This window comes from Stegostoma tigrinum, chromosome 9 (assembly GCF_030684315.1).
Source record: "Stegostoma tigrinum isolate sSteTig4 chromosome 9, sSteTig4.hap1, whole genome shotgun sequence".
NCBI classification, from domain to species: Eukaryota; Metazoa; Chordata; class Chondrichthyes; order Orectolobiformes; family Stegostomatidae; genus Stegostoma; species Stegostoma tigrinum.
The window spans coordinates 989117-1012437 of record NC_081362.1 but is presented as its reverse complement, the minus strand read 5'-3'; the positions used below and the strand labels follow the sequence as shown (position 1 = coordinate 1012437).

General features: G+C 41.5%; 1 protein-coding gene across 6 annotated transcripts in view; it reads right to left on the bottom strand.

Moving 5' to 3' along the window:
• Positions 1 to 11373, bottom strand: part of zgc:66455 (uncharacterized protein LOC393502 homolog) — a 46170-nt gene extending 34797 nt beyond the window's left edge. For 3 of the 6 annotated variants that reach the window (XM_048536434.2, XM_048536436.1, XM_048536437.2), the window contains exons 1-2: positions 10569 to 10723; positions 8626 to 8662 (exon numbers count right to left, since the gene is read on the bottom strand). In XM_048536434.2, the coding sequence (XP_048392391.2) occupies positions 8626 to 8662; positions 10569 to 10694 (163 nt within the window). In that variant the 5' untranslated portion in view covers positions 10695 to 10723. Of the gene's footprint in view, positions 1 to 8625; positions 8784 to 10568; positions 10724 to 11099; positions 11166 to 11279 lie in introns of those variants that run through there. The other 3 variants (XM_048536435.2, XM_048536438.2, XM_059648814.1) reach the window with 3 other exon arrangements.
• Positions 11374 to 23321: the final 11948 nt, after the last annotated feature.

Genomic DNA, 23321 nt, shown 5'->3' with positions numbered 1-23321 from the left:
CTGACCTAAAGATGGATGGAAGGTCATTGAAGCAGCTGAAAAAGTGGTTGGGCTTAAGATACTACCCTGAGGAACTCCTGTAGGGATGTTCAGGAGTGGAGACAGCCAACCCTCAACAACCACAACCATCTCCCTACATGCCAGGTAGGGACTCTTGGAGGACAGCAAATTTGTCCAAGTTCCCATTGACTTGATTTGCTAGTGTTCATTGATGCCACATTCTGTTGAATGCAGCCTTGATATCAAGGGCTGTCTCAGTCTCTCACTCTGGAATTCGGCTTGGCTGTCCACCTTTGAACCAAAGCTACAATGGGATCAGGAGCCGAGTGGCCCTGGTGGAACCTAAACCGGGCTTCACTGAGTGGGTTGTTGCAAAGTGCGGTTTGATAACATTTTCCCAGTGATCTAGAGCAGACTGATAGGACAGTAATTGGCTGGATTAGATTTGTCCTGCTTGTTGTGCACAGCAAATACCTGGGCAATCTTCCACGTTGCTGTTATAACTCTGGCTTCAATCGGACACTGGAACAGCTTGCCCAGGGGAACAGCAGACACAGTGCCAATCCCTGTGGAACATTGCTGGTCACAGGTCTTCAGTCTAAAATACACCCCTCCACCACCCTGTCTCCTACTGCATCTAGCTGGCAAGCTCTCCCTGAATCCCATCTGATTTAATTTTACTCATTAGTCTACAGCACAGAACCTTGTCAAAGGCTTTAGTAAAGTCTATGCAAACAACATCTACTATTCTGACCTCAACCTTTGTTTACTTCAAAACACTCCAGTTTGAGACAGGATTCCCCTCAGCCAAAGCCATACTGACTGTCCTTAGTCAGTTCTTGCCTCTCTAAAGGCACTAAATTCAAATCTGTCAGAACAACTTATCATTCATTTCAGGCTCTCAGGTCTGAGTTCCCAAGCTTCCCCTTATGGCCTTTCCAAAACACACAACATTAGTTACTCTCTGGTCCTCCAGCACCTCACCAAGGGTTAATTGATAGCAAATATCTCTTCTTGGGTCCCTGCCGTTTAGCCTTCCACAGTGACCTGTGAGGCACTTGATCAGAGCCCAGAGATTTACCCACCTTTAATGTATTCCAAGGCCTCCAACATTTCCTCTTCTGGAATGTGAACTGTTTTCACAACAATATTATTTATCTTCAAGTTCTCTAGCCTCCATTTCATTCTCCACTATAAAAGCTGGAGAAATAATCATTTAATATCACTCCCAACTTCATGGTTCAACATAGATAACCTCAAATGATTTTTAAAAAGGGGACGATTTTCTCCATGGTTGATCTTTCAGTCCTAATATACTTCTAGATTCTTTTCCTACTATCCTTTATCTGCCAAACTTCTCAGCCCATCTTTGTCTTCCCAATCTCCCTCCTAAGCATTTTCCTGCACATTTTAATACTGTTCAAGTGGTTCATTTGATCCCAGTCACTTAATCTATGCCAAGTCTTATTCTAGACTAGAACCTCATCTGTATTCATCCATAGTTCCCTCTTACCAGGCTTATATTTCACTAACAGCAACATATTGCCTCAGAACTCACATTGACAAGTGGGAAGCTTTCAAAAGTGTGTCAATCATCCCTTTATCTGCAGAGGGTCTACACCAAGTGGCATTTCTAAGTTCTTGTCTCACGCTAGTAAAATTTGTGTAACTCCAATTAAAAACTTGTACGGCAGTCTCATCTTTTATTCATAACTATTTTAAAACTAATAGAATTACCATCACTAGTCTCAAAAAAGTGTTTCCATGCTGACATCTCAGTCACTTGCCTGGTCCTTTAATTCTCAAGGCTACATTTTGCTCATACTGAGTAAGAAAGTTTTTACACGTTTAACTTCCTTACCATCCAAGCTCTTAACACTGTGGCTGTCTCAGTTTGGAAAATTAAAACCTCCTATTACAGGCTTGTTTTAATGATATCTCAGATCTGTTTATTTGTTCCTCAATTCCCCCTGAGTGTTTGGGGTGGGATGGCTTTTGGACAGTCCCAAATGTGACTATCCCTTTCTTATTTCTAAGTTCAGCCCATGTTTTAGGTAGACAGTCCCTCAAATGTTTTCCTTAAATCAAAAATCCACTCTCCTTCTAGCTTTCCAATAGGATCGAAAACTCAGAACATTGAGCTGCCAGTCTTGCCTTTCCCTCAGCCAAGTTTCTGTATTAACTACAACCTCTCAGTCCCATGCATGCCACCTTCAGCCTTAACTACAAAGAAATAAATAAATGCAAGTTAATTCAGAGTCACTTCATTCTGACTAGCTCTTGCCTGCTTGTCTAGTTAAATGTGCTTTTAAGTCAAATACCATCATCAGCCTTTTTATTCCCATTGCGATAGAGGAACACCCCCAAACCCCAATTCCTGACATGGCCGTCCACACCCGACAACTAGTTTAAAGGATCCCAAAAAAAAACGAGCAAATTTTTCCACCACAAAGATTGGTTATTTTCCTGTTCAGGTGAAACCCATCCCTTTAATAGGTCTTTTCTTCCCCAGAAGAGATCCCAATGATCCAAAAGCTTCCAATCATTGTTATGGACTGATGCATCTGCAACTAGCAGATTAGAACGGGGGAGGTCAAGTGTGTTTTTCCATCTTGTTGGTCTCCTCACCACCTGCTACAGACCCAGCCTAGTAGTTATGAACTTTAAGACCTGCCCAGTTCAATCAGTAGTTCTGCACATGTGGGGCATTTCAATGGCCAGAATACATTGTGATGTTGCCACCGTCAGTGCTGAGCACTGTTCAATGTGGAGGAGTAGAATTAATTTGCCAGGAGAGGATGGTACCAGCAGGTTCCCTTGGCCACTTTTAATCTGAATGCATGAGACTTCATGGGGTCTGGAGCCAAATGTTAGGGACTCCCAGGCGAGACCTGCCTGACTGTATACTACCGTGCTGCCACATCTGCTGGGTTCGGCCAGCAGGACAGGACATATCCAGCGATGAGGGGTCAGTCATATTCAGACTTATACCCGACAGCATCTGGCTGTTATCTGACTCATCCAAGAGATGCTGTCCCAATTTACACACCAGCTCCCATGTGTTTAGTGAGGGGGACTTCATGGGGTCTAAAAGGGCCGTTTATGCTGCTTCTTTTCTGGTGCTAATGTTGGTGCCAAGTTGTCTGTCCTGTTTCATGTCTTTAAAGCCTCAGTATTTGACACAATTGAGTGGCTTGCGAGGCAATGGAGACAGCCACGTTCATATGGGTCTGGATTCACATGTAAGCCATGAGGCTGGTCAATTTCCTTCCCTGAAGGACATGGAGTCACATGGGTTTTTCCAATATTGATTCATGGTAAATTAGTGGATTCTTAGTTCCGATTTTTACTGCTTTCAAGTTCTACTGTTTTCTACTTAAAATGAAGCAACAATCCAAGAGACAGTTGCTTGAATGATCAAGTGGCAGTAAATATTTTTCACAGAGCTTTGTACATTTTATGATTCAAAAGAATCCTAGAGTCATACAGATAGAGTTAGTTCAAAGGGTCTGTGTCCAAGCTAAACTAGTCCCACTTGCTTGCATCCACTTACAACATTCCAAAAGACATTTGGACAGCTAATTGTACCCGCCTTCACCATTGCCCTCAGCAGCTCATTCCAGACACACACACACTGAGTGAAAAAGGTTGCCTTTTAGGTCCTTTAAAATCTTCCCTCTCACCTTCAGCCGATGCCCTGTAGTTGGTGACACCACTACCCTGGAGTATTTGCTTTATCTAAGTCCCTCGTGATCTCAAGCTATGAAAAGAAAAAGATCACCCCAGATCCTCATAAGCTCTAGTGAAAAATAAAAAAAAAAAAAAAAGAGTCCCAGCCTATCCCTTTCACTGAAACATCCCAAATCTCAGTAACATATTTGTAAATCCTTTTACACCCTTGCTAGTTTGATATCATCCTTCCTACAGCAGGGTGACTAGAGCTGAATGCAGTATTCCAAAAGTGACCTCTTCAATGTCCTGTACATCTACAACATGACATTCCAACTCCTATACTCAATACAGTGACTGAAGGCAAGTGTACAAACACTTCCTTCACCACCCTGGCTACATGCAACTCCACTTTCGAGGAGCTGTGCATCTACATCCCTAGGTTTCTTTGTTCAGCAATATTCCCCAGGGTGCTACCATTAACTGCATAATCCTGCCTTGCTATGCCTCACCAAGAGTGCAAATCAGACTTCTGAGCTGAAACATTATGTTAGTTTCCACAGGTTTTGCGTGGTCAATGTATTTCTAACATTTATTTTAACTTTCCTCTAAACAAGCTTTTGTCATAAAGTGTTATGTATTTCTCATATTACACAAGGGAATGGAGGCTGTCTCGTCCTCAGTCTGAAGGGATGGTGGGCGAGTTTTACTTATACCTGAAAACAAGGGTTACCTGTTTATAAAGTGTTCTAGACTTCACCTTCCTTTATCTGGTACAGTGAAGCATAAAGATTGGACAGTGCAACTTAACAGGCAAAAGGATGGGTTTTGTTTTTTTTAAATTTTAATTACTTAATTGCTTTTACCAAGAGTCTTAACATGTGACAGTGCTAAACAATTGAATTGTGCAATTCTGAGGAAGTTGGAGGAGTTTCAGAACGTCAAGTTTCTAGTTGACCTGCATTTTACTTTGATAATATTGGTCACTCCAAAAACATCTAATCTGATAAGTTTTTGATTTTTAAAAATGGCAGTGGGTGCATGTCAAGCTCATCTGGATAGTGTCACCGGGAGTAGCTGGATGTAACTTTGGGGAAAAATACAGGCCTTCAGTGCCCTGGTTTCAAAAACAGCACTAGTATCTCCATATTCCGCCTGGGAACCCTGCAGCCATATGGTATCAATGTGGACTTGACCAGTTTCAAAATCTCCCCTTCCCCTACTGCATCCCTAAACCAGCCCAGTGCATCCCCTCCCCCCACTGCACCACACAACCAGCCCAGCTCTTCCCCCCCACCCACTGCATCCCAAAACCAGTCCAACCTGTCTCTGCCTCCCTAACCGGTTCTTCCTCTCACCCATCCCTTCCTCCCACCCCAAGCCGCACCCCCAGCTACCTACTAACCTCATCCCACCTCCTTGACCTGTCCGTCTTCCCTGGACGGACCTATCCCCTCCCTACCTCCCCACCTACACCCTCTCCACCTATCTTCTTTTCTCTCCATCTTCGGTCCGCCTCCCCCTCTCTCCCTATTTATTCCAGAATCCTCTCCCCATCCCCCTCTCTGATGAAGGGTCTAGGCCCGAAACGTCAGCTTTTGTGCTCCTGAGATGCTGCTTGGCCTGCTGTGTTCATCCAGCCTCACATTTTATTATCTTGGAATCTCCAGCATCTGCAGTTCCCATTATCTCTAGTATCTCCATTGCTTGCTTCAACCAAAACTATCTTGCTATCGTCACAGGTCCCTGACTAAATTCCATCCAGATTCCACTCAGTTCAGAGATGAAAATCCATTATTTCATGTCATTATGCTTTCACTTACCAGGTGTAACCCTATCGCAGGCACCCTCAGGTTAAAATGCTGTTGTAAACAGGGCAGGACAACAACTTACTGGACTCAACTCTTCACGTTATAAATTAGCTAAGACGAAGGACACAAATCTTAAAAGATCCTTTAAAAAGGTACCTCCTGGCCAGGCTAAACCTGCACCAAAACTTTGACCAGCTGAAATCTGAAATTTGATTTGAGAATTGTTTTTTCTTAAATTAGGTATTTAGCACCATTGGCTATAGATGGAGTCCTCAAAATTAAACCCGAGTTTTCAAACCTGCAAAAAATTGTCTCAGGGTAAAACATTACTAGGTATTTTGTAGCAGAAATAACAGTTTACTAATATCAGCACTTGAAATCCTCAAATTATTTTCTACATGTGGGCTCTTAAGATACAAGCATTTAACTCAATACTTGGGGTATGGATATTTAGCTTAAAACCAATGAGATAACAATATTTTAAGGCAAAATATTCTGAAAAACAATTAGCAAATCAAACTTCAGATTTCAGCTGGTCACAATATTCTGAAACTTAATTATTATCACTTCATGCAATGAGTGACTTAAATATTAAAGGCTGCGTTCCCTAATTAGGGTTGGTTATTTAGTCACAGATAAACATAGAATAATCATTATTAAATGAATATCAATTAAGTTGGTAAATAATCCTTTGATTTTAAAAACTTAATTCAGCAAAGCTTCTTGAAAGGGTCTGTCTCAAGCTTTAAGAATTGGTGGCAAATTCAACTTCTGGTCACAAGATAGCTGACCTCTCCTCAGGAGTCCTGTATCAGACATGATTATTAGTCAAATTTAATGTCTGAAGAGCTAGTTATTGAGCAGGTTTTCATTCTATATCCAAAAACATTTCCCCCACCTGCCAAAATTAATTGTTTTGTTGAATGCTTGACAATTTGCTGATATCTCTGTCACAGGTATTCAGGGGAAAAAAAGCTTATACAAGTTACACATTTCTATAAAATTATTTGCCCACAGCTTCTAGGCACTTATGCAAAAGCTGCCAGCTATTTTCAGTTTATTACTTTAATTGGACAAGTTGACTACAAAATGAAAAGACCAAACACAATGTGGGTTAAAATAAAGTTCTGTGCTAATTTTTTTTGCTCTAAATCAACATTTTCACCAGCTGTACATGTTGGCGGGCGGGCGGGCGGGCGGGCGGGGGGGGCGGGGGGGGCGGGGGGGGGTAGAGGGCATGCAGAATTACTTTTCTGCAAGTATCATGAGCCTGTAGAACTCACTAAAATCAAGTCCAGTGGATGCTGGGATCTTGAGGGGAAAAAAAAGTGAGATAAACAGATTTTTAAAATTTGCAAGTGTTATAGGGAGCAGGCAGAAAAAAGGTGTGGTGTTAAGGCTGTGATATCAGTTATCATTGTATCAAGATAGAGCAGGCTTGAGCCTAAATTGCCACCACCTGCTCACAGTGCTAGGAAGAAAAATCCATGGCTGTGCAGAATTACTTCCTACTTTCTGTAACCGTGCATAAGCTCCTGAAGAGTTAAACTACCAGACACACACCACACACCGTAGTTGATGAGGCAACATTTTCTAAATTGGATATTTTCACTGAACAACTCAGAATTAGATTTTTAAAAAAGTGAACCACAGTAAACCAAGTGTGTCACTACTCTCCCAAACGTCCTCAGAATCTAGAGGTCAAGAAAAAAAAAGTGACGAACCTGACAAAAACCATATGTTTGATGTCATTAGGGCAGAATAGTTCTCTTTAATCACAAGCCAAAACTATCCTCTTTGGGAAGAAATAAGCTGTTTCTAATGTAGGCCTTTCGGTTCACGTTTACTCAATCAGCATAAACCAAATACCAATATGTCTAGTTATTGCAAATTTCTGTGTTCAGTTTGTCAGCAGCAATAAAATCACCAACTCTTGTCTTGAGGAGGTTCCAAGTTCAGAGTTGAATGAGCAGTTGTAACGTATAGTGCAGTGTACTAGCTACATTTCATTATGATACCAGATCACAGAAAAGCCATAAATTCAAACAGGATTTAGTCTCATTCTGGTGTATATTGGTCCACCCTCCAGTGAAAATTAACTGGCAAGTTAAGTAAATTTAGCCACTGGAGGATAAGTGCAATCCTCCCTAAAATAGGTATCCAAAAATTCCCATGCAGCCCAGTCAATCTCAATTAGAAATGAAAAAAAGGAAACACTTATTTGGAATGTTGATAAGCCAAAAATATTCCTTTAGATCCAAATTGCCCCAAAACGAAAAGTACTGGCTCTTGTCAGTAGAGCAACATACTTGAGGGTGAGGATGGAGAATAACCCAAAACCCAGCCCAACATCACCATCTTACTGACGGAAGGATTTTCAAAAACGCCATTGATTTCTGATCCACAAGCTATTTCATAATTAGCTTTTTCTTAAAAAAGAAGATATTACTGAATTAGTGATTATGCCAGGGTGTAAGTTATTCCTCAAGAATGACAAAAAGTAAAGTAGAAAGAACATTAAGAGCTCAATGGCCAGCATTGATCCAAACCAACAAAGCATTTTCCCGAAAACCCCAGGAAAATGTTAGATAGCAAATAAAAAATCTGTCCACCCTTCTCTCAATTAAAATAAAAAAAAGTGTTACACAAGGCAAGCTGGTAACTGAAGGCAAATATGTTTGCCAAATTAAATATTGGTTCATTCAGACAAAGATCCAATAAACTTCTCCTTGGGGAACTTTAAACCCATAGTATAATGAGGTGTTAATAGATAGCACTGGCAGGGAAGAAAGTATATAGGGATTGATTTCTGAATCTGTGCAATGTAGTAAAAGCAAAAAAGTCAAACTGTACATTGAAAGCCTGTTGTAAAAACGAGGTTTTGTTACTCAGTCAGATTTTTTTAAAAAATCTTAAAACAGTGGTTTTAAGTTCCCTTCTAAAGATTACACTGTTAATTATTGATCGCTGCTGTAACAAAATATTGATCATTTACAACTCACAACAGGGTATCCCTGAAGAGATTATAAATTGTTAATTTGGTGCCAAACCTCAGTACTGAAGAGGCAAAAAAGACATATCAGAACATCTCTGGAGAAGCAGCAACAGGAAGCTTAATAAGCCAAAAAGTTCAGTGCAATCTCACCTTGCCTCGATTTCTCAGTTCGCTCACGCTGACTTTTCTAGGAGCAAAAACAGGTTTAAGTCAGTCTTTAATATCATTTGCCAGAAATTAGGCTTAAGTTCCAGTAGAAACAAGCTATCACTGCAGTATATAGCTGACTATTTCAATCTAGATCTCTCCACCCGAGGGTGGAGCAGTTTAACTGATGTTAGCAGTTACACAAAATATTCTATTATATCCAGCAGGTTGCCATCCACTCAGAACCAATAACTCTAGTAAATTGACTGATGGACAGCCTGATAAAGTAACCTCACCCAGCCCAACATCACCATCTTACTGACGGAAGGATTTTCAAATACGCCATTGATTTCTGATCCACAAGCTATTTCATAATTAGCTTTTCCTTAAAAAAATTAAGATATTGATGAATTAGTGATTATGCCAGGATGTAAGTTATTCCTCAAGACTGAAAAGTAATTTTCAAGTAGAAAGGAAAGAATTCACATACCCGACAAGCATGTGCATCAGCTTTGCCAGGACTGGGTGTCAGATAAGCAACCTGACAGTCTAGCGATAAGAAATAGTTGTAAGGTAAAGCTGGAGGCCAGAAAAAGACACAGCTGACTAGCACCATGAGCAAAAGAAATGCAAGGAGACCAGGCAACATTAGAAACAATGTTCTAGGCGTAGAGAAGATCACTCATAATTGTTTCCCTTTCTACGAGCAGATCACTAGCAAAACCCAGTCAGTCAGAAATCCCATCTGACTGGATCATGAAGAGATTAAGAAAATTGATCTCACGATCATCCCTTAAAAGGGTGAAGGAAAGTTTCTGTTTGTCAGTGACATGGGCTGTGATCAAAAGCAGGGACAGAACCTCTCCCATTGTGGGAGACAGGAACTGGTTTTGGTTACTATTACTACTACAAAACATTTTCTCTCCACATATTTTAAATCTAGCCTATCATTTTACTTTGCCAGAGAGTCTGTTTAAACTTGTGTTAAAAAACAATCCTCATTCTAATATCTCCATGGTGTTTTAAAGTGTGCTGCAATACCGCCATCCTTTTAATTCTCAGAGGACAAGAATTCAGGCAAATTACTTCATCCAATGCACTTTCAGCACAAGTGCAGTAGAACATGGTGCTGAAGAACGGCAAAGTTTAGTATTCTAAAGTCTTCTGACCCAACATCACTATATGTAACCGGAGGATGAAAAGATTTGTTAGCTATGCACAGATTCAGCTAATCTGGACAAATACCAAGCTGTCACCACACCTCAAGAGATTGGGGGGCGGTGGGGGGGAAGGAAAGATACTGAAAGTAACCCATAGACAACATGTAAAATTAACCTACCACACAATTATTTAAACAAACATTCAGAGCTTGGTCAGAAAAAAAGTCAGTTTATCTCTGACGGTGATCAGATGACAGATGCAGAGTTATGTTCTCACAACAACCTGACTAACACATGATAACAAAACAGATCCATACACTAACCTCTCTCAGATTAGAGAGAGACACACACACACACACGTGATATAACAGCCATGAGGTATAACATTACTACCATCCCAGATGTTTAAACATGATTACTCAACTCTCTCAGGGTCCACAGACAAAAAAAAAAAAATCAGCTGTTAGAAACATTTCTACAACATACAGGAAGAATAAAAGTTTCCAAAGTAGGAACAACATTTTAAAATTTAGAAGAAAAAAAAATTTGTTCAAAAAGATGAGTAGTAAACTTCATAATTAACAAACCATAGTTAACAAAAGTTTTCAAATGAATGAATCAAGAACAGACATTGAAAGTCAAAATCCAAGAAACAAAACAAAAAAAACAGCAAAACCAAAAACAAAAACCAAGAAAATAGATATACACCTTCCTGTACAAATCTTAAAACATTGCATTTTGAAAAGAAAAATAACAGATTTAATACACCTTAGAAAACTCACTCACTTTCCCACTTTCCAGTGCTGTCACCTCCCCACCAGTCCATAAAATCCTTGGGTCAGCAGCCAATGTATGAAAAATTACAAAGAACACAAGTAGCATACTAAAGTTGGAAAGCATCAGAGGGCCCATCCTAGCACATTGGGAAATAAAGCACAAGAATTTACTCTAAGGGCTGAACACAGCTGATAACACCTGGACAATTTGTTTTTATTAAACTCTAGTCCCAGAAAACAATTTAACTAATTGATAAATTAGATGAATCAGCAGAAATTAAATCAGAGGAGTCATGCCCTCTGAATGTTAACCATTTGTTGGTAGGAGGGAGCTTCATAAGGCTAGGAAGATAATGTGGAAACATTTTCTGTTGTTCAGCATAAACAAAGCAAATAAAATCCAACACTTTGTTCTCTTTTGAGTATCAAACAAAACTTTTCAACTAATAAAACTTAAAATACAACATATACAAAAGAGGCTGGCAAGTTAAATAATAACACACATCTCTGTGTCCACCATACAGTCTCGCCCCAGCAATACCTGCCAGCAAGTCAATTTGAAGAGAAAAGACATTACAATGGTTGGGAAGGAAAACATTACAAAAACTAATTCAGCCTTACACTGAAAGGTTACAAATGACCTCTTCTCTTCTCAACTCCACAGAGTTATTGACTGACAGAGTGACTGACAGAATAACTGACCAACAGAACAGTCACTCACCAACAGAGTAACCCATCTGCAAAATCGCTAACTCGCAAACTGAGTGGCCATCAGAGAGAATGAGCAGTACTGTGCATGATCATTAGACCGACTGGAAAACAGGGTGACTGACCAGCAGAGTTGTTGGAGTGTGCAATTTCAGAGTTGGAGTTGGTCATTTGACTCCTGGAACCTGTACAACAAAAACAAATAACATCATGGCTAATCTGGTCATAGTTTCATTTCCATTTTCGTGTCTGTCCCCATAACCCCTGGTTCAGTGAGCAGTCGAGTTAGTGAGTATAGTGAAGGTGGCTGACTTGACAAGTGATTTTTATCAGAGTGCAGTTATTTCAGCAGCAGGAGCAGATATCCCAGAAACTGCAAGGCTGGAAATGTTAAACAATTTACAATTTGATGTAAAGACTAGGAGACAAAATGGTAACAACTTATTCTTCAAATATCAAATATATTTATTGGTCATTGTCTGTAAGGCTGAATAATAATAAATTAGAAATAAAGCCTTTGTGAACAGAGCAAGCAGAACAAAATGCTGAAGAAATCAAGGATCTTTTTATCATGTTCCTCCTGCTTTGGGATCTGGAGTCAGGGATTCTGCAGAAAGTCTCTCATACTGATCACCTTCCAATTACTCTAAGAAATATTGGCATCAATCTGCCAAACAACATTCCTGAGGTTGAAAATCTGAGTTTCAACAACTTAAAACAGCTCCCCTTGTCTTCCAAAATTCTACCCTCTGTTACTCAGTGTTTTACTCGTTACCTTGACTGCTGGTGAACTTGATTACAGAAAGTGTCCCTGTCTTCTCTTTCCGCAGTGGGTAGATCTGTGAGTGATCTGTAGATTGTTTAGGGCACTGGGTGAAGCCGTGCCAAATATCTTTTTACTGCTCAGATTGCCAAGCCCCTTGGCACACTGGCATTCTGTAATCTGTGTCTGTGAAAGGGTAAATGAGTTGAGCAAATTAAGAAATGTCTAAATGAAGAACGAGTTTGGCAAATAGTTCCACCCTCCTCTGAATCAACAATCTGCAGTTAAATTCCAGTCAAATGACGCTTTCTCCAGAATTGAGATTTAAAAGGTAAAGTATTGTGACTGATGCTTAATCTTGGGCAGGATGATTTCCTTCTTTACCAGAATGATTGTAATTGCTCACATCAACCACTGACTTTTTTTCTCTGTTTTTAAAAACATGGTTATTTCACAGGTATTGTCATCATTGATATTTCTTGCCCACTTTTGACAATTACTTAGAATTACATAGATGGTGGCAAGTCTTGTGGGTCCAATTCTGATGATAAGATATTGTCCTGAAAAATTACACCATACCTGGCATCAGCCTAGTGAACCTTCTCTGGACTGTCTACAATGCCAGTACATTTTTACTTTGAATAGGGGTCCAAACTGTTTTCAGTATTAAATTCTGATTGGAAGACAGATTTTGCATGGTCATAAATAGAATTTTGTTACTTTGTATTGGAAGATTTGCACAAACATGGAGCACTTCTGTATATTTATCTACAGATAAAGTACTCAAGAGCTAGTCATTACTTAATGGGATCTCGATTTAAATTACCACTAAGTTTTGAGACAGGTATTATTCATAGTGTATGACTTTTTTGACATTGTTGGGAATACATTGTCTTTAAAAGTAATTTCATGAAGCAAACTAGAAAATGAGAAAGGATTTGAAGTTTGTGAATTGAAAATGTTTTGAAAGGAGGTGTGATTTATGAGAGTTATGTTCAGCAGTAATTACTGAAGTTAAAGGTTTTACGTCGGCAGTTAGCCACCTGTTGTTTTGATTGAAAATTGACTAACTTTGGAAAGTAGGTAAGCAAAACTTTTAAGAAAGGGATAAAAGATAGGCTTTAAGGGCTTCAATTGTGGACGCACTGATTTGGGAAGCCCAGTACTGAAGGTTGTCTGGCAACAGCCTCTGAATTAAAGTAGGTGTTTAAATACACACCCAGTGTGTCAGCTGAAAGAAGAAACCTCCAAGAAGTTGACAGTAAAAACAAAGATCACTCACTTCTGAAGAGAACTGAAGAAACACCGCAATAGCAGTAGCTTCACATATCTATCCCAATAAAGTATCATCTGTGAACCTGAGAAAGTTCCAGAAAATAATATCTTTAATGTCCTCATAAAGTCTGAAAGCAGAACTGTTACTTCCATTCAAATACCTAAGTTTAACTGATTTGCTGTTGAATTAACATCTGATAATCAAAGATTTCCCATCTATTCTATGGCTGTCTGTATCACAATCTTGAGGGCAGGAAGTTGACTAGACTATGAAAAGTCTGATTTTTTGATTGTTTGGCATTGATCATTGGCCCATGCATTTTGTTAAACCCATTTCATCTCTGCAAAGTTGTATTGTCTTCTGAGCCCTGTGATTGTATGCATTTGGGACTAAAGGGACATAGTTTGATCTAAAAAAAGTTTAGTTGAAAACCAGCTTTGATACTTATTGTAAGAATAAATTTGTTTATGGTAAAAATGTTATGTTTGAGGTTGTTGAAAAAACTGGTGAAAGCCACTATAGTTCTGAATTAAATTGACCAGTTTGATGATTTACAAACATTCTGAAAGGAGATCTGCAGTTGGATTGTCACACTGATCTGTCTCACACCATTCTCACACATCCACTGTAGTCAGCCTGGAACCACTCTGTAACATCAATCATCCTGAGTCAACGCTTCTTCGAGCTGTGTTTGCCATCTCAAGGACATCCCTATGGCTTTTCAGTTCTGATCATAAGCCAAAATACTAACATTTTTTTTCTGGGTGTCACTTTTTACAGTTACTTTTGCTGTTACAATTTCAAACTCTTCATCATTTGTTTTATGGCTTGTAGATAGAATATGCACTATCACTAAAAATGACGTACATTTTTGCAAATACAGCGAAAAATTGTAACTTAATGTAACAGGGATCGGTTCTAGATTGTCTTTTGTTTTCTCATTTATATAAATGATTTGGATGAGAATATAGGAGGCATGGCTGGTAACCTAGCGGATGACACCAAAATTAGTGGCATAGTAGACAGTGAAGAATGCTATCTAGGATTACAAAGGAATCTCAATGAAATAGGTCAGTGGGCTGAAAAATAGCAGACGGAGTTCAATCTGGATAAATATGAGGTATTGTATTTTGGAACAACAAACATGTGTAGGACATACACAATTAATGGTAGGGCCTTGGACAGTGTGGTAGAACAGAGGTGCAGGCACCTAATTCTTTGAAGTTTGCGTCACATATAGAAAGGGTAATTAAGAAGGCAAACAGGAGGCCAGAAAAACATAACAAGCCAGGCAACATCTGGAGGAAATGAGCAGTCAACATTTTGGGTATTACCCTTCTCATGCTTGCCTTCATTGCTCAGACTTTTGAGTAGAGGAGTTGGGACGTCATGTTGAGGTTGTACATGACATTGGTGAGGCTCTTCTGGAGCACTGTGTCCAGTTCAAGTCACCCAGTTACAGGAAGGATACTATTAAGCTGGAGAGGGTTCAGAAGAGATTTACCGGGATGTTGCCAGGCATGGAATGTTTGAGTTATAAAGAAAAGCTGGATCGGCTGGGAGTTTTTTCACTGGAGTGTAGGAGGTTGAGAAGTGACCTTATAGAAGTTTATAAAATAATGACAGGTATAGATAGAGCTAGTGGCAGTTGTCTGTTGCATAAAATGGGGAATTTCAAGACAAGGGGGAACATTTTTAAGGTGCAAGGAGAAAGATTTTAAAAAGACAGGAGGGGCAATTTATTTTTACACAGAAGGTGGTTCACGTGCGGAATGAATTCCTGAGGAAGTGCTGGATGTGGCACAATGACAATGTTTAAAAGACACTTAGGTGGGTACATAAATGGAAAAGGTTTGGAGGGATATGGGTTCAGAACAGGCAGTTGGTACCAGCTTAATTCGAGATCATGTTAAACATGGACTGATTGGACCCAAGAGTCTGTTTCCGTGCTGTATGAATTTATAACTTTATAGCTGTAAACAAATCTAAATAATAAGTTAGAAAGTCCAGAATTTGTACTTTCTGATAAATTGATTGTCCATCTCAGTAAGACAGCTTTCTGCCTTTAATGTCTCAATGTTTACATGTTAACCGGCGGCACGGTGGCTCAGTGTTTAGCAATGCAGCCTCACAGCGCCAGGGACCTGGGTTCGATTCCAGCCTCGGGCAACTGTCTGTGTGGAGTTTGCACATTCTCTCCGTGTCTGCGTGGGTTTCCTCCCACAGTCCAAAGATGTGCAGGCTAGGTGCATTGGCCATGCTAAATTGCCCCATAGTGTTCAGGGGTGTGTGGGTTATAGGGGAATGGGTCCGGGTGGGATACTCTGAGGTTCAGTGTGGACTTCTTGGGCCGAAGGGCCTGTTTCCACACTGCTGGGAATCTAATAACTTCGCAATTTTAAGTAAGCAACTTTGATACAAGGCATTCTGAAACATTTCTAGTAAACTTTGTAAAAACGAATTCTGTCTTCTCAAAGCGATGCGAGAACAAACGAGGCGAATGTTTTCGTGACTGGGCTGGTGCGAAAGTTGGTAGGTTCTGATTACAATAGTCCGGGTTCTCGGTCCGAGGCAGATCTCAAAATGTTTACGAGTCCAATTCAAACTTCTCTTTAAAGCTACACTATAGACTGCGCCACATTTCAACCGGATTGCGATATAATTATAGATTAAAGGCGGCAGCGACGTCAGCGCTGACACAGGGAGGTGGGACCTTTCTTCCTTCAATTATGCAAAGGAAGAATGTGGTCATCGCCTTGAAACAGAGTAATGACCTTTGTACAGTTTTACAACGTGACTTTAAACCACAGTCCAGTGTTGATTTTACGAGGTCCCACTGAATTGGTTTGATTTTTTTCGCATTGACTTTGAATCCTTTCTCTCCTGTGGTTTGTGACACACTGGATTCAATATGAGACTCATCGACTCCAGTGAATTCACTGAGAAGATAGAGACAGCAAGAACTGCAGATGCTGAAGTCACAGTGGGTTACAGTGCGGAGCTGGAGGAACACGGCAGGTCATGGTTGCACAGTGTTGAAGAAGGGTCCCGATCCAAAACGTCGACTTTCCTACTCCTTTACTGCTGCCTTACCTGCTGTGTTCCTCCAGCTCCAACACTGTGTTATCTCTAAATTCACTGAGAATATTGTCAGCCATTGCGATGCCTCTTGTTTTCCGAAATTTCCGACACTGCATCTTTTCTCATGTTGCAGGGATCAAAGGGCCACATGCCTTAGCAGACTTAGTGCAGATGGGAGCATTACTGTTTTTACCAGAACTGCCTTCGGGGCACTTGAGGGGAAATGAGTCACAAATTTTATGGGAATTGACCAATTCCGCCTCAGTCTCCAATGAACAATTCGCCCGTGTGAGTCAGCGATAGAGACATTTGCTGACGGTTCATTGTTCAGGTCTGACATCCTCAGCATCTTGTAGTCCAGCTCTATACTTTGTTATTCTCCGATTTTCCAGCATCTGCAGTTCCTATTATCTCTCACCCTCAACAGCTTCACACGTTCTCCCGTTCTCCTCCTACAGGAAAGTAATGATCTTTCTCGGTCAGTTCCCTGCTCTAAGTGAGCTGCTGTCCTGGGTACCGTGCGTAAAGCGATCTAGACCCAGGTGGAAGTTATGTCCAGAAGCCAGCTCCCAGGTTAGGATCACTGAACTTAGCTCTATCCCTAGCCAGAGTGCAGGTTTGTTATTGTGTCAGGCCAACTCAGGGTTGCTGCTATGCGATCAAAAGTCTGGCCTTGAACAATAACACCAACTTACACGTGTATAGCTTCCCGAACTCAGTGAAACGTCCTTGACCGAGTGGAGACATCTCTCCCTAATTATTATGCAGCCCAATTACAGACTGACAAATTGTTGTGAAAAATGTGCTAACAGCGAGCCAGAACAAAAATATCCATACGGGAGTAACCACTGTTTGACTCTCACACATGCATACCAACCTTCCACGTCAGTTTCCAAGTAGCCAGCTCTTCCCCAGCCTACAACGTACCTCACATTCTAGACATTTGCCTCTTCATTCCTACAAAGCACCCCTCAGATTGTCTTTCCCTCTCTTACGTTGGAAACTTGCCTGTAATTGTCCTCCCATTTCTCATATTCCCTCATTCAAGATACAAACAAATCAGCATGATTTTATTTAATGGTACAGCAGGCTCAAGGGACTGAATGGCCCACCCCAGCTTCTAATTTGTGCATTCACTCCAGGCCTGAGTCTGTGACTGTGCAAATAAATGAGAGCAAATGGGAATGTTGTTGAGACGTAGACATTGATAACATTTGGCATCAATTCTAACTTATAATAAATGATAGTCTAATTTTTACATAGTACATTCAACATAAATAGTACGCACAGACTGAAATGTGTCTCATGAAGCACACTATTTCTATACACTTTAGAAAGTTTACAAGTTTACAGCTTTCACAGAATTGTAGACCGTTTGATCCCTTGGCACTCGTAAAACAAATCTCAGTACACTCCTTGCTAAAAATGGAATTTGACTTTATTGAGTTATTGTAAATCTTTGCTCTCAACTTTGCAAGTTACATGGAAACATCTGATGTTATAAACATTGTATTTGGCTCACCATGAACGGTGCTACCACAAACTGATACTATCTATGTCAAGTCAAACACAATTCACATAATTCATCCACAATTTAAGTTCATATTGATAGGTCTTTGTTCAATCCAGTTAAAATTCTCTTCTCATTAATCAGAGCCCAGGTTTGGTGTGGATTTACAATTTGGAAATGGGACTGTTCATTTTTTAATGATGTTTGGGCTTTTTAAAAACAAAACTAGTGGTTATAATGTTCACCGACCCTTATTCTCACTGTAATTTTGTTATGATGAAGGATTGATCTACAACAGAAATTGATAGGATATTTAATAAATTTGAAATAAACTATTTCCAGTTTTCTATTGAAACCATAATTACCTTGTTTGCAAGTTATCTCAATAGCATAAAGTTAAAGCTTGAAGTGGAACCATGAAGCCAGTTATTTCAGAGATCAGTAACAGAATTATTTTGGTTCAGCAGAAATCCCTGAGTTTCTTTTTTGGGTGGGGCATTTCAATTTGCTACATTTGAAAAACAAGTTAATCTTGGCCTATTTCGCAGATTTATGTATCAGCAACCATGAGGTTTATGACTTCAGGCATGTGATTCAGGTTCACATTGCTTTCTCATGATCCCTCAAGCACTGAAACAGATGTTTTCCCAACAGATCCAAATATACACATTTTAAATGCATGCCCAGCCTGAGCCTATGTGATCTTTTAAAAAGCTTTTGTTTACTTTTGTTTCATGACTTAGAATCTGGAAGCAATTGAAGGTTTATTATATTCTAAAATCATGTATTATTTTACAGCAATTATTTATAGCACAAAACATCACCTTATAAATAAATGTTTGAGCTGTAAGCTTTCTAAAATGTATACAAATAAACAACATTTCATGAGGCACATTTCAAAATTAAAGGACTTCAGAAAAGAGAGAGAAGGCTCAGCAACGAGGCAGGTACCAGTCAATATAGTGCAGAGACAAAATGCTTTCATGGGATTCTGAAGGAGGAGATAGAAAGGCTGTGGGATCAAATGGAGAAATGGCTCCAACAAACAACTTAATGACTGATGGATTGGCCTTAATAATGAAAACGTGAGAAGCAGCAGCAATCTAATATCAGAAAGACAATAGATAACACGGTGTGGAGCTGGATGAACACAGCAGGCCAAGCAGCATCAGAGGAGCAGGAAGGCTGATGGTTCAGCCCTAGATCCCACCTCGGCTTGCCCTTGAGAAGGTCAATAAATGCCAGCCAAGCTGCGGGGCAAGCATTTCTCATGGACGAATAAAAAAGGCTGTGGCTTGGAATATACGTTTGGAGATGATCTGGGATAGTTGTTGGCCAGAGTGTTGAAACTGAATAGAAACAAAAAAAATGCAGACGCTGTAAATCAGGAACAAAAACAGAAGTTGCTGGAAAAGCTCAGAAGGTCTAGCAGCATCTGTGAAGAAAAATCAGAGTTAACGTTTCGGGTCCAGTGACCCTTCCTCAGAACTGAGCTGCTGCTGGACCTGCTGAGCTTTTCCCGCAACTTCTCTTGAAAGTCAATGGAGCTGGCGTTGAACAAGTGCAACGCTGTGCAAGGCACTGCATGAATGGATTCACAAGCAACCATGTTCTAATTTAGAAACAGAGAATGCTGGAAACCTTAAACTCAAACAGCACCTGTGGAAAGACAGAGAGAGAGAGAGACAGAGTTCATATTTAAGATCCTGTGACCCTTCAACAGAACTGGGAAACGTTTCAGATGCAATAGACTTTTAACAAGGAGTGGATCAGTGAAGGGCAAAGGTAAGTCTGTGACAGGAGGCAAGACAGATGCAACTGAGCGTAGAGAAGTTAGTCCTCCAGGACCAAAGGGATGGTGATAGCTTAAAAAGTAGGCCATAAAATGTTTAATTGAAAGAACAGGTGCTGTACCTCAGTCTTATGTTGATCTTCCATACAGCAGTTTTAATTTAATTAGACTGGTAAAAAGTGGAAATGATACCATCAGGAAACTATCGGAGAAATCTCTGCACCAGGATGAAAGCATAAATTAGGCAAGAGAAATGAGATCTAACCTGGCCATATTCCAGACAAGAAAGACTTACATTTATATAGCACCTTTCACAATCTCAAGAAATCCCAAAACACCTCACAGCCAATAAAATTATTTAGAAGTACAATGATTGGGGAAATGTAGGAAACATGAAGGTCAATTTTATGCAGCAAGCTCTCACAAACAGCAATTTGAATGACCAACTTCTGTTTTAATGCTGTTGACTATTCACTTACGAGTGGTAACAAAGTGTGAAGCTGGATGAACACAGCAGGCCAAACAGCATCTTAGGAGCACAAAAGCTGACATTTCGGGCCGAGACCCTTCATCAGAAAAGGGGGATGGGGAGAGGGTTCTGAAATAAATAGGGAGAGAGGGGGAGGCGGACCAACAATGGATAGAAGAGAAGATAGGTGGAGAGGAGAGTATGTGTGAGGAGGTCGGGAGGAGATAGGTCAGTTCGGGGAGGATGGACAGATCAAGGGGGCGGGATGAGGTTAGTAGGTAGGAAATGGAGGTGCGGCTAGAGGTGAAAGGAGGGGATAGGTGAGAGGAAGAACACGTTAGGGATGCGGGGACGAGCTGGGTGGTTTTGGGATGCAGTGGGGGGAGAGGAGATTTTGAAGCTTGTGAAATCCACAGTGATACCATTGGGCTTCAGGGTTCCCAAGTGGAATATGAGTTGCTGTTCCTGCAACCTTTGGGTGGCATCATTATGGTACTGCAGGAGGCCCAGGATGGACATGTCGTCTAAGGAATGGGAGGGGGAGTTGAAATGGTTCCCGACTGGGAGGTGCAGTTGTTTATTGCGAACCGAGTGTAGGTGTTCTGCAAAGCGGTTCCCAAGCCTCCGTTTGGTTTCCCCAATGTAGAGGGAGCCACAACGGGTACAGTGGATGCAGTATACCACATTGGCGGATGTGCAGGTGAACCTCTGCTTGATGTGAAAAGTCATCTTGGGGCCTGGGATGGGGGTGAGGGAGGAGGTGTGGGGGCAAGTGTAGCACTTCCTGCGGTTGCAGGGGAAGGCTCAACAATTCCACACCAAACCTTGGAGCATCCCATCCAGACCCATCCCCCTTCCTGCGGTTGCATGGGAAGGTGCTGGGTGTGGTGGGGTTGGAGGTGCGTGTGGAGCAGACAAGGGAGTCGTGGAGAGAGTGGTCTCTCCGGAAGGCAGACAAGGATGGGGATGGAAAAATGTCTTGGGTGGTGGGGTCGGATTGTAGATGGCGCAAGTGTCAGATGATGATGCGTTGTATCCGGAGGTTGGTGGGGTGGTATGTGAGGATGAGGGGGATTCTTTTATGGCAGTTATTGCGGGGATGGGGTGTGAGGGATGTGTTGCGGGAGACGCGGTCAAGGGCATTCTCGACCACTGCGGGGGGGATGTTGCGGTCCTTTAAGAACAAGGACATGTGGGATGTACAGGAGTGAAATGCCTCATCCTGGGAGCAGATGTGAAGGAATTGGGAATAGAGGATGGAATTTTTGCAGGAAGGTGTGTGGGAGGAGGTGTACTCTCGGTAGCTGTGGGAGTTGGTGGGCTGGAAATGGATATAGGTTTGTAGGTTTTTGCCCGAGATGGAGACAGAGAGGTCCAGGAAGGTGAGGGATGTGCTGGAGATGGCCCAGGTGAACTTGAGGTTGGGTTGGAAAGTGTTGGTGAAGTGGATGAACTGTTCGAGCTCCTCTTGGGAGCATGAGGCGGCGCCGATACACTCATCAATGTACCGGAGGAAGAGGTGGGGTTTAGGATTGGCTGAACCAGTGGATTTGGTTGCAAACATTTCGTCACCCTGCTAGGGAACGTTGTCAGTGCACCTCCAGTGAAGTGTCTGTGTTCTGTCCGACTTGTTATTTATATTATCAAAAACATGTAAATATGCTCCTCTGATGCTGCCTGGCCTGCTGCTCCACACTTTTTTTTAATAGAATAAAATCCCTACAGTGTGGAAACAGGCCCTTTGGCTCAACAATTCCACACCAAACCTTGGAGCATCCCATCCAGACCCATCCCCCTATAACCCACACACCCCTGAACACTACGGACAACTTAGCATGGCCGATCCACCTAGCCTGCACATCTTTGGACAGTGGGAGGAAACTGGAGCACCCGGAGGAAACCCACACAGACACGGGGAGAATGTGCAAACTCCTGCTGTGCAAACGCAGCTGGTGTAGGAGGGAGGGTTTCAGATATGTTGATAATTGGGATGCCTTCTGGGGAAGGTGGGACCTGTACAAGAAGGACGGGTTGCATCTGAACTGGAAGGGGACCAATGTCCTGGGTGGAAGGTTTGCTCGAGTAGTTCGAGAGGGTTTAAACTAGTATGGCAGGGGGGTGGGAACCTGAGCTGTATACCAGAGGTGAGCGTTGATGCAGGTGAGGCAGTAGCAAGAGATAGACCAGCTAGTGGGAAGGATTTTCCTGGGAAGGAACCAAGGGATCGGTTAAAGTGTGTTTGCTTTAATGCAAGGAGTATCAGGAATAAAAGTGATGAACTTAGAGCATGGATCAGTACCTGGTGCTATGATGTTGTGGCCATAACAGAGACATGGGTTTCTCATGGGCTGGAATGGTTGCTGGATATTCCAGGGTTTAGAACATTTAAAAAGAATAGGGAGGGGGGAAAAAGAGGAGGGGGTGTAGCACTACTAATCAGAGAGGGTATCACAGCTACAGAAGCTTCCATTGTCGAGGAAAATCTGCCTACTGAGTCAGTATGGGTGGAAATTAGGAACAGCAAGGGAGTAGTCACCTCGTTAGGGGTTTACTACAGGCCCCCCAATAGCAGCAGGGAGATTGTAGAAAGCATAGGTCGACAGATTTTGGAAAAGTGTGGACGCAGTAGGGTTGTTGTAATGGGTGACTTTAACTTTCCTAATATTGATTGGAACCTCCTTCGAGCAGAAGATTTGAATGGAGCTGTTTTTGTAAGGTGTGTTCAGGAGGGTTTCCTAACGCAGTACGTTGACAGGCCGACGAGGGGAGAGGCCATTCTAGACTTGGTGCTCGGTAACGAGCCGGGGCAGGTATCAGATCTTGTGGTGGGAGAGCATTTTGGTGATAGTGACCATAACACTCTCTCATTCTACATAGCTATGGAGAAGGAGAGGATTAGGCAGAATGGGAGGATATTTAATTGGGGAAGAGGAAACTATGATGCGATTAGACACGAGTTAGGAAGCATGGACTGGGAGCAGTTGTTCCATGGTAAGGGAACTATAGACATGTGGAGATGGTTTAAGGAACAGTTGTTGGGAGTGATGAGTAAATATGTCCCTCTGAGACAGGCAAGAAGGGGGAAGATAAAGGAACCTTGGATGACGAGAGCGGTGGAGCTTCTAGTGAAAAGGAAGAAGGTAGCTTACATAAGGTGGAGGAAG